The sequence below is a fragment of the Vulpes vulpes genome, chromosome 3, assembly GCF_048418805.1.
Source record: "Vulpes vulpes isolate BD-2025 chromosome 3, VulVul3, whole genome shotgun sequence".
Lineage (NCBI taxonomy): Eukaryota > Metazoa > Chordata > Mammalia > Carnivora > Canidae > Vulpes > Vulpes vulpes.
In genome coordinates, this window is record NC_132782.1 from 130465459 (window position 1) to 130480384 (window position 14926).

Sequence of the window (14926 nt, forward strand, 5' to 3'; positions counted from 1 at the left end):
AACTTAAAAAAAATTTAATGATAAAATCATACAAAAATAACGTATACTCTCAAAGTAGCTGCTCATCTTTGGACCTTCTAAGAACAGTCTAAAGTCAACAAAAATTCATAACAAGTGTGAATGCTTAGTAAGTCCCATAAATCCTCACTTTGCATTTTCAATATGCTTATTAGATCAAATAAATCTCAGAGTATCTTAAACATGTAAGCGAAAAGCACTTAGGTTTCTCCTCAACTAAAGATGTGTTAGGCAATTCATCGCTCTCTACAAATCTGCCTTTACTGTCAGTTCCCATAGGCGATCCTTTTTCAGTATTTTCTTCTCTCGTTTAACAAGTCCAGAGATTCTCCAAGGAACCAATTATGATAGCAGTTTATATATAAGACATGTTTTTGAGTAGGGTGCTATAAATCAGGAGTTAAACGAAACACAAAGTTTTATACATATGCAATATATATCAGAGAAATTAAAATAGATGTCCTAGATACAATGGTACTTCATTTTTTGATATATGTGTTTCACCCACGTTTTCTAACTACCTTAGGATCATGTAGTCTGGATACAAGGGAATTAACATGGTTCACTGTTCCTCTCCAGTGGTTGGAGAAGGTTTCTAAATTTAATGGGCATCTCCAAAAATTACCGTATGCCATATGTATTCTAGTTATATCTGTGATATTAAATATCATATTACTTAATTCAAATTTAAATTGCTGATTTTAATCTTTTTGATCCATTCTAGTTTGTCATGTTTTTATTTATTTTTGGTTTTATGGAAAATTATAAAATATCTCAAATAATTTCTCAAAACTTTAATTCATTTTTATTAATATTACAGTTACATGATGGGAGTAAAGATATCTCTAGGATTTTTAAAGGCTGAAAATCACTTCTATACATTTTCAATCTTTCAACATTTGAGAAGCTGAGTTCTACTGCCTATTTAACAGGTCATCAATATCATACTTATCTGTAACATAGGATACAAATCATACTATTTCATCTGGCAGAAGGGTAGTAATATATACCTGAGACTGATCACATCCCTCTTTTTTTTATTTTATTTTAAAGTTTATTTGTTTATTTGAGAGAGTGAGAGCAAGAGAGATCACAGAGGCAGAAGGAGAAGCAGACTCACTTCTCACAGGGAGCCTGATACAGGGCTGGATCCCAGGACCCCAAGACCTGAGCAGAAGGCAGACACTTTAATGGACCTACTGACTCAGGTGCCCCAGCATCCCTCTTCTTACTTACCCCTTCCCCTACATCTAACAGTTAACATGCTTAGGAGTTGCCATTTTAATACAAATGGCCCTTATTTGTGGGCCTGAATTAAGTGACCCAGAGATAGAAAACTGAATCTCACTGGGCCAAAGAATTTACTTCCTAGATTTTTTATGTCTTGGGACCTGATATAATTTTTTTTTTTTAAAGATTTTATTTATTTATTCATGAGAGACACAGAGACAGAGGCAGAGACATAGGCAGGGGGAAAAGCAGGCTCCATGCAGGGAGCCCGACGTGGGACTCGATCCGGGGTCTCCATGATCGCGCACTGGGCCGCAGGAGACGCTAAACCGCTGAGCCACCCGGGCTGCCCCGGGACCTGATATAATTTTGAGGCCAGTCTGAGTTGAATATCTGAGACATAAAACTTAACCTGTTGGTGACTGTATTTCCTGCTATACAGAGAAAGCCAGTATGCACTGAAAGAATAAAGGCAACCCACTAAAAGAAGCCCCTAACAAAATATTTGCTTATTTAAAGAAAAAACAACAGGCTCTGGGTGTGTTTCAAGTACTGATTCTTTCTCTGTGACCTAGATGCATTCCAGTCTTTTAATTAAAAAGTAAAATCAATAAAAGATATCAACAGGGGGATCCCTGGGTAGCTCAGTGGTTTGACGCCTGCCTTTGGCCCAGGGCACGATCCTGGAGTCCCAGGATCGAGGCCCACATCGGGCTCCCAGCATGGAGCCTGCTTCTCCCTCTGCCTGTGTCTCTGCCTCTCTCCCGCTCTCTATCATACATACATACATACATACATACATAAATCTATCTTTTAAAAAAAAGATATCAACAGATAAAGCAATAAATTTCCCATTATACTTACCATTTGAAGTGGGTTTGCCATCACTTACAACCATGAATCTTTTCTCAGATAGTGTAAAATTAAACAGAAAAGATATCCACATGCGAAAGAATAAAGTTATATAACCTTACCTTCCACTATATACAAAGATTAATTTAAAATGGATCGAAGACCTAAACCTAAGAACACTACAAAATTCTTAAGAAAAAAATAGGAGGAAAGCTTCACGACACTGGATTTGGCAATGATTTCTTGGATGTGACAACAAAAGCACAAGCAATGAAAGAAAAAAATAAACTGAACATCAAAATGTAAAACTTGTGCATCCAGGGGATCCCTGAGTGGCTCAGCGGTTTGGCGCCTGCCTTTGGCCCAGGGCGCGATCCTGGAGTCCCAGGATCGAGTCCCGCGTCGGGCTCCTGGCACGGAGCCTGCTTCTCCCTCCTGTGTTTCTGCCTCTCTCTCTCTCAAAGAAAAAAAAACAAAAAAACAAAAAACTTGTGCATCCAAGGTCACAATCAACAGATGAAAAAGCAACAAATGGAATGGGAAAATGAATTTACAACTCCTCTATCTGGTAAGGGGCTAAAATCCAGAAAAATATTTGAACACTTAAAAGTTCAGTAACAAAAAACCCAAATAATTTGAATTAAAATTAAAAATTGGACAAAGAATTTGAATAGCATTTCTTCAAAGATACACAAATGGCCCTCAAGCATATGAAAAAATACTCAATATCACTAATCCTTAGGGAAGTGCAACTCAGAATCACATTGAGCTCTCTTACGCTAAGATGGCAACTATCAAAAACAAAAACAAAGGGTGCCTGGGTTGCTCAGTTAAGCATTTGACTCTTGATTTTAGCAGCTTAGATCTTGATCTCAGAGGTCCTGAGTTCAAGCCCCACACTGAGCAAGGAGCCTACTTAAAACACACACACACACACACAAACATAACAAGTGTTGGCAAGAAGGTGAAAAAATTGGAACCCTTAGGCATTGCTGGTGGGCATGTAAAACAGTTCACAGCCACTGAGAAAAACAGTATGATGGTTTTTCAAAAAACTAAACAGATTTACCATATGATCCAGAAATTCTTATTCTAGTTATACATTCAAAAGAACTGAAAGCAGGAACTCAAACAAGTATTTGTACACACATGTTCATAGCATCATTATTCATAAGAGCCAAAAGGTGGACCCAAATGTTAACAGATAAAGAGATAAAATGTGATATATACATACAATGGAGTAATATTCAGCCTTAAAAAGGAAGGAAATTCTGAATATGCTCCAACGTGTGCAACCCTTATGTTAACTGAAACAAGCCCACTGCAGAAAAAGAACTACTCTATTTTACTTATGACTCATCTAAAGTAGTCAAATTCATAGAAACAGAAAATAGAATTGCAGGGCTGGGAGAAGGAAAAAAATGAGGAGCTGTTGTTTTTAACAGGTATAGAATTTTAGTTTTCCAAGATGAGTAAGTTCTGGAGATTGGTTGCATAATGGTATGAATAAACTTAAGGCACCCCAAATGTACACTTAAAATGACTAAGATGATAATTTGTTTCCCTTCTAAATACTGGATTCTTAAAAGACAACTACATAATATCTTCAAAGTCCAAATTCAAATAAACAGCTAAAGCTGATTTACCTGTATTTTATACATACAGAATAATGAAGTAAATATTTTACCTCATTTTAGTCACTGCTACATTATTCAAATGGTACAAAAAATAATTTGGAAATGAATCTACTTAAGGCATTATGAAAGAGCCAAGAGATTAATGAAGTGATCTACACAGCCAACACCGGTAACAATCAAGCTGTTCTTGCAGTTGTTTAAACAATAATAGTCTTTAAGTCCTTTAAGCTTACTATCAAAATATTTAATACGACTGATTTGAACTTTCTTTCCTATGAGCTTTGTGTTTTACTTGTTAGTTTGTGCTTTAACATTTAATACAAGAAAAAAAATATAAAACATTTTAATAGAAAAATCAGGAACAGGGTTTGTGATTCTCATTAAGGTGATGAGCCTGAGTTTCTTTACTAGTTAAATGAAACATTCTACATTGATTGGATCATTCCTCAACAGTTTACTGCTGGATGCTTGCTATAGGGAAAATACAGGTCTGAAGAATACAATGGTAACGAGTATCATCACAGTCTTTCCAAGATTAAGAGAGACAGCAGCATACGTAAACTGAAACAGACAATCCAATAGTTAAAAACGTAGATTAGTAATTTGGTGAATAATTAAGTTGGGTGGGTCTGGGGGCACGCAGCATCATTTTAGGTATAACAGAATGAAATGAGATAAAAATAGAGCTCTATGGTTCACAAAAAGTACAAGGAAGGATAGGAGAAGAATGCCAATGATCAAAAAACAAAATATCAAAAAGCTAAAATATGCTAATGATAACTACATGAAGTCCAAACCAAACATATCAAGAAAATACAGTTACATGACATTAAAGAAAAGGTTCTCCAGGTGTCATGGTGTTTGCTAAGCCATGAGGAGAAAAGAGCTGAAAGGGTAAGGAAAATATTAAAGGCAAGAATCAGAAAGAAGTAAATTTAAGATTATGCTAATCTATCCCTAACACCAATTTATAATAGTTTATAAAAACAATAAAAGTAAAAAGTATTTATCTTAAATAATTAAAAAAACAAACTTTCTACATAAGGTTTAAAAAATACCCAAAGTATTCTTTTCCTTAAAGATTTTTATTTGAGACAGAGCAAGCAAGTCAATGAGAGAACACAATCAGGAGGGGCAGGAGAGGAAGAAGCAGGCTCCTCGCTGAGCAGGGAGGGTCCTGAGCAAGACCCTGGGATCATGACCTGAGCCCAAGGCAGACGCTTAACCAACTGAGCCACCAGGTACTCCACCAAGAGTTCTTAATGTCTCAAGAAGGAAATGAAAATAAAAAGGGCTTCTTGAAAGGTTATTTTCCTTCCTTAATGAAAAAAAAAATTTTTTTTAAAGGAAGATAAAGAGGCATGAGAAAGTAAAGACTAAACAGAAAATAAAAACTGATTTTAGTTGGATTATTCCGTATCTAAGCCTTTCCTAAATATCTGGGGCAGCTCTTAGCAAAATAACCTCATTACAATGATGTACATGACAAAAATGCTATCTAGTATGGACAGAAAGCAGTACTTTGACAAAGGTTCAGTATAAGACTGAGATCCTAATTTCTTAACTAAACTGAACAAAGATCATTCAATGATTTATTCATTTAACTTAAGAGTCACTCAGCTCTAGAAGTACCAGCTATGTTGGCCAGGTTTGGTTGGCACTGGTACAGAACATAAGATCAAAAAGAATTTGGAGAGATTTCTGTTCTGGTTATAATAAGTAGCTATTAGGCTTCTATCATCCAATCTAGTTCTCTTCCGGTAATACCACACATTTGAACCAAAAAGGAATAGTTTAGGGTGGGAATAAGGGAATATAATTTCATGGAGCAATCTCTATGATGGAACTTAATACTGTAATTATCTTTACTAGAAAAATATAAAATGAGGAGCCTAGTGGCTCAGTCAATTAAGCATCCAACTCTTGGTTTCTGCTCAGGTCATGATCTCAGGGTCCCAGGATCAAGCCCTTTGTAAGGCTCCACACTCAGTGGAGTGGAATCCCACTCCCAAGTGGGATTCTCTTTCTCTGCCCCCACCCCAACCCCCCCACACACACCTTCCTCTCTCTCTCTAAAAGAAAGAAATCTTTAAAAAGAAATAAATCTTTAAAAAGAAATAAATAATAAATGATACATACCTATATCAGCTTCTTTTACTAAACAAATTTTAATCTCTGCCATACAAATAGTGTAAGTTTATTAAAAGAATGACCAATTTCATTTTTTTATGCCTACAAACCAAAAAGTATTTTACCAAGTAATTTGAAGTCATCATGTATCATCAATCAAAATGGACATGTCTGTTGGTTAAGCAACAACTTAGTTTTGGCTCGGATCGTGATCTCAGGGTTGTTAAGATTGAGCCCTGTGTCAGGCTCATGCTCAGTGCAGAGTCCACTTGAGATTCTCTCTCCCTCTCCCTCCTCTGCTACATGTGCTCTAATAAATAAGTACATCTTTAACTTAATATGCTAGAAATGAGATCAAGTTAAAAATTAAATGAGGGAAATTTTTCATTTTTCACATGTGAATACATTTTTTATTGCTATTTTAACTTTTCAGAAATCCGTAAGGCTTCTAGATTCTTGAGGGGTAAAGTTTCCAAATGGTAACTTTTGGATAGGTAAACTATCATCATTATTATTAATATACCAGTAGATTCACTGATTCCTATTTTCATATGGAAAATACCTTGCTTAAAAAAAGAAAGTAAATGGATCAGGAAATTAGCATGATGCCATTGTGTCAATAAATGTCATGGTAATAGTATATTATTATAAAAATATTATAAGTAATCTATTCAACATACTAGTCCATTCCATCTCTACAACGAGCCAGTAGTGACATACACCACCACTACTACTACTACTACAGTAAACATTTATCTCCCTACTTTCTGCCACCCACTACCTTAAATTTCATTAGGGTAACTATCCTCCCCCATCAATAGCTAGAAGTTAACCTAATATTCTCACCTCTGAATTGTTCAGGAGAAGCATATGACCTAAACAGGTTTAGCATGAAAAAAGGAGATCTTCACCCAAGTTTCTGGGCGAAAAAAGCTGCACAAGCTTGCAGTCTGCTGTCCTCCTATCCCCCCTCCTTTTCCTTCTTTCAATTTCTTCTTTCCTCCTTTTCCTTCTTCTCTCCTCCCCCCAGGTACAACAGAAAAGACCATCATTCTCCCCTGGAATGTGGAGATATGAACATATGAAACCTAGAGCTAAGGGGGTAGAAAATCCAGTACTGAATGGGACCTGAAGATAAAGATAACAAGGGAAAAGCAGAGCCAAAAAATGGTGCCTGGATACATATGACCTCTGAATCAAAATTTATGTGCAATTTTAGTCATGTGTGACTGTGTTAGGTTAGATTTTTCTGTCACCTGCAATAAACCCTAACCCTAAGAACCTTATATCGGGGTCTAGTCCTTAAGGCTTCAAACACCTTTTTTTTTTTTTTTTTAAGAGAGAGGGAACAAGGGGGAGGGGCACAGAGAATCTTAGGCAGGCTCCATGCCCAGCACAGAGCCTGATGTAGGGGCTCAATCTCAGGACCCTGAGATCATGACCTTAGTCGAAATAAAGAGTCAGATGCTTAACTGACTGAGCCACTCAGTCTCCCCTTAAGCTCATTCATTCATTCATTTATTTATTTATTTATTTTTACCATTAAGTTCTAGCAAAAACTGTCAAATAATAGTCTAACAATGATTTTCCACTTGAACAAAATCTTAAGATAAATTCCATTTGTTTTAAGGCTAAAATTTTTCCTTTAAAACTGTTATCTTTTTTTAAAAGATTTTATTTATTCATGAAAGACACACAGAGAGGCAGAGACATAGGCAAGGAAGAAGCAGGCTTCCTGCAAGGAGCCTAATGTGGGACTCGATCCTGGGACTCCACCCTGAGCCGAAGGCAGATGCTCAACCAGAGCCACCCTGGCATCCCTAAAACTATTATCTTCTAAGACATAATCCAAACATTACTTTCATCAGTAATATATATATCGGATTTTTGACAGAAACACAGATCAGCACACTCAATTTCTAAGTTAATAGAAACTGAGGATCCAAGAAACTTAAAAAACCTTCAACACTAAAGCAAAACGTTACAGTTTGGAAAAACTGTATTACTCAGCTATTTCTTTTTCCTAGCATTTTGCTTCCTGATTTTAGGATTTTAAGATATTTCTGGAATGATGTCTGTTCATGATCTAGCTAGCCAATATTCCTTGTGGTACTAGCAATGATTTAATTAAATTGATCATTAAAAAAAAATCAGTTACCTAATTCAATCTAATTCTGACCCAAAAAAAAAAAAAAAAAAAAAAAAAACCCGACAGAATTTACATTTATCTAATACTCAACTACTTAAAGATGTAATTTCAATTGAACACCAATAAAATAAATATATATGTATATATAAAAAGATGTAATTTCATTTCTGAGAACTGAAAAAACTTTAACTTACCTCAATTGTTTCGCATAGTTCTGTTCAATTTCTATCCTCTCTTTAACAAATTTTGCATATCTTTCCAAGAAGTCAATTCCCCATTGTGTATGCTTGTCTAAGCTGTCGAACTGATCCTAGAAAAGGAGGGTAAAAACACATTGATAAGTCTAAAATTTTATCCACAAGCATTTTATACAGCTTCTGATATTTATTCAGAGAGGTAATGAAGTATAAAAGGAAAATATCTAGGCTTTTCTGCTAGTCTCTACCCACTTCATCCTTTAAGACCTACAGAGAAACAGGTTATAAATGCTAAATTTCTCATAATGCTAACTTCTTAGCATAATTCACTCTACTGTATATCTAAATGTCTTTACATATGTGGTTTCCCTGGACCCAACACAGTCCCCTCTTCACCTTTTAACAATTTACTCCTTGAAGACTTAGTTCAGGTACTATGGCTTCCAGAAAATGGCCCTCAATTCTCAGACTGGGATATGTTGGTCTTTCTCTGGGTCTCCAAAACTCCCCAAAGTTACTATCTTTTAAGTTTTTATTTAAATTCCAGTTAGTTAACATACAGTGTAGTTATTAGTTTCAGGTATCCAGTACAGTGATTCAACACTTCCAAACATCACTTGGTGCTCATTACAAGTGCACTCCTTAACTCATCCCACACCCCCTCACTCATCTCCCTTCTGGTAACCACCAGTTTTGTTCTCTATGGTTAAAAGTCTTTTTTTTAGGTTTCTTTTTTTTCCCCTTTGTTGTGTTTCTTATGTCGGTCTTTCTCTGACATTTCACTTAAAAAAAATGACTCCATCCATGTTGTTGTAAGTGGTTAAGATTTCATTCTTTTTTATGGCTTTTTAATATATATTCACCACATCTTTTTTTTTTTTAAAGATTTTATTTATTTATTCATGAGAGAGAGAGAGAGAGAGAGAGAGAGACAGGCAAAGGAAGCAGCAGCCTCCACGCAGGAAGCCCGACATGGGACTCGATCCCGGGACTCCAGGATCACCCCCTGGGCTGAAGGCAGGCGCTAAACCGCTGTGCCACCCAGGGATCCCCCACACCACATCTTCTTTATCAGTTTATCAATCAACAGACACTTGGGCTGTTTCTGTAATTTGGCTATTGTAGATACTGCTGCTATAAACATTGGGTTGCGTAGATCCTTTTGAATTAGTATATTTGTATTCTTTGGGTAAATACCTAGTAGTGTGATTGCTGGATAATGTAGTTCTATTTTTAACTTTTTGAGGAACCTCCATACTGTTTTCCACAGTGGCTAGACCGGTTTGCATTCCCACCAGCAGTGCAAGAGGGTTCCGGGTTCCCTTTATTCCACATCTTCACCAACACCTGTTGTTTCTTATGTTGTTAATTTTAGTCATTCTGACAGGTGTGAGTGATAACCATAGTTTTAACTTGTATTTCCCTGATGATCAGTGATTTTGAGCATCTTTCCATGTGTCTGTTAGCCATCTGTAGTTCTTCTTAGGAAAAATGTCTATTCACATCCTCTGCCCATTTTTTAACTGGATTATTCATTTAAGGGGTGCTGAGTTTTGTAAGTTCTTTATGTATTTTAGATACTAACCCTTTATGGGATATGTCATTTGCAAATATCTTCTCTGATTCCATAGGTTGCATTTTAGTTTTGTTAACTGTGTCCTTTGTTGCATAGAAATTTAGAAATTACTATCCTATTCACTTGCCATACTCTGTGGAGGGCAGGAACCATGTTTTATCCAACTATGAACTCCCAAGGCATAAGCGCCATGCCTTGCATCATTGCAGGCAGCCAATGAAGCTATATATAAATAAAATCAAATATACATCAGTTCAAGTTCTGGGCTCTGCATTTACCAGATGTTTGACATTGGGCAAATTACCAAGGCCTTCTGAATTTTTTCCATCTTAAAATGGGAGTCCCACCACACCTCAAAAGGGTTATGAGGATATTATTAAGTGCTGTACAATGCAGTAAACATGATACTGACACATCACAAAGTATCACTGGTCCTGCAGAACTCTCTCAATCCTCAAAAGATATTCCTTTCTGTTGCCTAAGAAACCACCATTTTCTATTCTTCAAGAATAATCTCCAAACTAATAACTTGGTGCTTTCTCCTTCTCCCATATCAAAAGTCTATAATGTTGACAAAGAGTTCAAAAATCATCCCTCTTCTTTATCTCTAATTGTTCTTTTTCTAAATCACATGGATTAATAGGATTCGTTATTTACAAATAAATCATCTTCAAGTCTTTACCTTTTATCCCTTTCCCTACTTTAAATCATCTTAAAATTCTACTCATGAAGGTAAATTCTATCTAAATAGCAGAGATAGAATTCATCTGGCTGTCACAATTTGGTATTACTACTCTAATTCTATTCTTTCATGCAACTTTTTCATTATCATTTGGCCTCCAAAGTAGACTTGAACAGAGCAAGAGAATGCACTGCCCAGTAAGCTTAATTAGATTATTAGTATTTCCTGTTATAAATTAAATTTCCTTTCAAACTGAAAAACTCTCAACAAAAAACATTCCCCTAAAAACCAACAGTCTGAAGTTCTAACACTCATCCTTCATTTTTCCAAAATGTTTCAAAGGCTTCTTCTCACCATCTTCTTCATCAAATTTTACATTAACACTTCTTTATCTTCTAGAGAAAATCTTTGATTTTTTTAAAATTATAAACTATCCATAAAAAATTTAAATAACCATATATGTGTTTAATCATAAATTATATAAACTATACCATTAAATTATGTAATTATGAAATTCAGAAAAAAAGAAATCTTAAAAAGGAAGTAAAACCGAAATGTTTGTTTTAAATAGTTTTTTTTAACATACTTAACATACTTAACAAAAGCCTTTGGGCCATGACTTTTAAAAATATTAACAATTTTAGTGAGAGCAATGAATTAAATATGCTTCATTATTTCTAAAATCTTGGTGTAATACTTAATGGTAGGGCGCCCGGGTGGCTCAGGTGGACTCTTGATTAAAGCTCAGGTCATGGTCTCAGGTTGTGAGATGAGCCCTGAATGGGGCTCCAAGCTCAGTGCAGAGTCTGCTTCCCTCTCCCTCCCTCTTTGCCCCTTCTCTCAGGCATTCAAGTTCTCTCTCTCAAATAAATAGAATCTTAAAAATATATATATATATTAATGGCAAAGAAATCTCAAGCCTTGGTTCCAAACTGCGACAATTAGTTTTTAGTGGTTGTCATAGTTAGGGAAACAAAAGACTCACAAAACTCTAAAGATCTAAGTGGAAAAAATTCACTATGGACTGTACTTTCCAAATCCTTTTTCAATCTTATTCACCAATATGTAACAGTTTGTGTTAAAATTAGGGTAATAAAGTTCCTTGATGTTAGGCTGTTATTTTTACAAACTAATCAGAAAGCACTGCATCGTCATATTTTCAACACATAGGTTCAAACTCCACTGAAACTGATGTGATTTTTGTCTGTCAATTTGGCTAGACCACATTGCCTATAATTTTGGTCAGATATTATCCTGGGTGTTTCTGTGAAGGCATTTTTTAGATAAGATTAATATTTAAATTGGTGAATTTATAATAAAACAGAGGATAATCTGTTTTATTATCCTAAAGTGAACAAGCCTCATCCAATCAGTTGAAGGCCTTAACAGAACAAAGACTAATCTTCCCCTACAAGAAGGGATGCTGCCAGCTGACTGCCTTTGGGCTAAAATGGCAACTAGAACTCTTCTTTGGCCCACCTTGCAGTTTGGACTTGCCAAACCTGTAAAATCATGTGACTAAAGTCTATAAACCAATCAGTCTCTCGTTTTCTCTACACACACACTCACACCTGTCAGTACTAAAGATAAAATATTTGCTGGTCCATACATTATTCTCAGCAACAAAATTATATAATGATGGAAGCATTTCCAAACATCCATCATCAAAATGCTTTCTCCACAGCTCAAATTTCTTTGGAAAAGTAGCTATTCACTATTAAAATGTTCTGTAGTTTGATGGGACAGATTAAATTTTCTCAAAAATACTTGACAGGAAAGCATATTACTAACAGCTACTTATTAAAGAAATTGCGGGCAGCCTGGGTGGCTCAGCGGTTTAGTACCGCCTTCAGCCTTTGTCCCAGGGTGTGATCCTGGAGGCCCAGGATCGAGTCCCACATCAGGCTTCCTGCATGGAACCTGCTTCTGCCGCTGCCTGTGTCTCTGCCTCTCTCTCATGAATATAATCAACACATTTAAACAAACCTGTATGAAACAAAAATTTTCAGTGGTCCCTCCCCATTTCATTTGGAAATACTGTCAAAAGTCTATCTGCTGTATTGTAAAGGCATTGTTTTTATAAATAATGACCATTTTTATAAATTACCAAAATAAAAATATGCTGTAATATCCTGTGACCTTCTGGCTTCACTTATGTTTTTGCTTACCAATAAATGATGAAGTGAATAAATTATAACCATATCCCAATTACCTTTCTAAAATCCCAGTCAATGCACTGTTATATCACTGGCTATAATCTGTTTTTCATAAAACTCTGTTTAGATCATTTACTATTATGAATAAATCATTCAGGGGTGCCTGAGGAGGTTAGTCAGTTAAGCATCTGCCTTCAGCTTATGTCATGATCCCCAAGCCACACATGGGGTGCCCTGCTCAGTGGGAGCCTGCTTCTCCCTCTTTCCCTCCTTCCTGCTTATGCTCTCTCACAAATAAATAAAATCTTAAAAAAAAATAAATAAATCTTCAACACATCTTTCCTTTAACTACTTTCCAAAAAAAGTAGTTCTAAATAAACTTTATTATTGAAACAATCTTGCAAACATATACTGAAATATTAGAAACATCTATATCTTAATTAAACTATACAACCATGCTTTCATCATATAATTTTTTCTAAAATATTTCTTTAGGGGTGTCTCCTATGAGCCTTCTAACAGTATTTGTTGAGATTAGTTTGTCACCATGTTGTTTTATATATAACATGTGTTTTTACCACAAAAGGAAGAGTAAGTATATTCTTAGTAGCATGCTTTTACCATTAAGTCTAAAATCTAAAGAGGATTCCAGTATACTCATGTTCATAGGAGCATTATTCACTCACAATAACCAAAAGGTGAAAACAACCCACACATTAACAGATAATGAATAAACAAATTCTGGTGTATACATACAACAGAATGCTACTCAGCCTTTAAAAGGATATTCTGACACATACTACAACATGGATGAGCCTTGAAGACATGCTATGTGAATTAACCCAGTCAGAACAAATACTATGATTCCATTTCTACGGAGTAGAGTAGTCAAATACATAGACACAGAAATGTGGTTACCAGGGGCTGAGGGAGAATAGGGAGTTATTGTTTAATGGGTAGAGTTTTGCTTGGGAAGATGAGAAAAGTTCAGGAAATGGATGGTAGTGATGACTGTACAATACTGTGAAAATACTTAATGTCAGTAAATTGTACACTTAAAATGGTGTTACCTATATTTTACCACAATAAAGGAAAGAGGCTTCCAAACATTTATCAACAAATTCAGTGAAATTTAGTAGACTCTTGACCATGTGACTTTAAATATCACTAAAAAAACTGCAGAGGTCACAATCTGCATTCTTATTTTTCTTTTTTTAAATTTTTTTTTAAAGATTTTATTTATTTATGATAGACATAGAGAGAGAGAGAGGCAGAGACACAGGCAGAGGGAGAGGCAGGCTCCCTGCAGGAAGCCCGACGTGGGGACGTGGGGACGTGGGGACGTGGGACCCGATCCTGGGACTCCAGAATTGTGCCCTGGGCCAAAGGCAGGCGCTAAACCGCTGAGCCACCCAGGGATCCCCTGCATTCTTATTTTTCAAACTCTTGCTTATTCTGATGGCTTCATATTGTTATCTGATTATCGTAAGACACAAAATACATTCAGGACAAGCTTCATTAATAACCGTAACAGATCAGTAGCCATATTTCAAATAATCTCCTTATGGGAAACCACTTCTAGTCCATATGATCAGGATACAGCCATTGTATCTTTTTTCTTTAATAAACATTGTTAATAACTACTGTTCATATTTTTTCTCAAATGTATTAAGAAGATAAGCATCAGCCTTGCCATTTCTTATTGTTTTCCTATGCTCACATATTTAACCCACAATTTCTTTATTGGAAACTTTTAAGTCAAAAGCAAGACTCCAATGTCAATTCGTATTTAAAACACTAGTACAGTATCACAGTTGTTCTTTTTTAGATAACATACATAAATACAACTACTAAGTTCATTTCTCCTTATTTCAGTGGATCATCTTGTGTGCTCTACTTTGAAGACCCTTGCTTTAAATTATGCATTATCATCTGATCTATATCAAGTCCTCCCTAAGCTACTATATGGTCTTATGTTATCTTTACCTTCTCTTGTATCCACACAGAATTCTAGTTTTCTATTTTAGTTCATCACTTTCCAAGTTAAATTAAGAATATTGGTCCAGGGCACAGGGGTGGCTCAGTCAAGTTAAGCACCTGCCTTCAGCTCAGGTAATAATCCCAGAGTCCCCAGATAGAGTCCTAAGGAGTCCTGAGGATTGAGGTGGGCTTCCCCTCTCAGTGGAAGTCTGCTTTTCCCTCTGACCCTACCCCCCTCTCATATAAACAAATAAAATCTTAAAAAAAAAAAAAAATACTGGTCCAAATTTACATATCCCCCAGGTCTATTTCAAGGTCT

The 14926-nt window shown here is 35.8% G+C and overlaps 1 protein-coding gene across 4 annotated transcripts in view; it reads right to left on the minus strand.

Annotated features, from left to right (window-relative positions):
* The window catches only part of FNBP1L (formin binding protein 1 like), a 108954-nt gene that overhangs the window by 45376 nt on the left and 48652 nt on the right, over window positions 1-14926 (minus strand). For all 4 annotated transcript variants that reach the window (XM_072754593.1, XM_072754591.1, XM_072754592.1 and 1 more), the window contains exon 2: window positions 8211-8326. In XM_072754593.1, the coding sequence (XP_072610694.1) occupies window positions 8211-8326 (116 nt within the window). The remainder of the gene's footprint in view (window positions 1-8210; window positions 8327-14926) is intronic.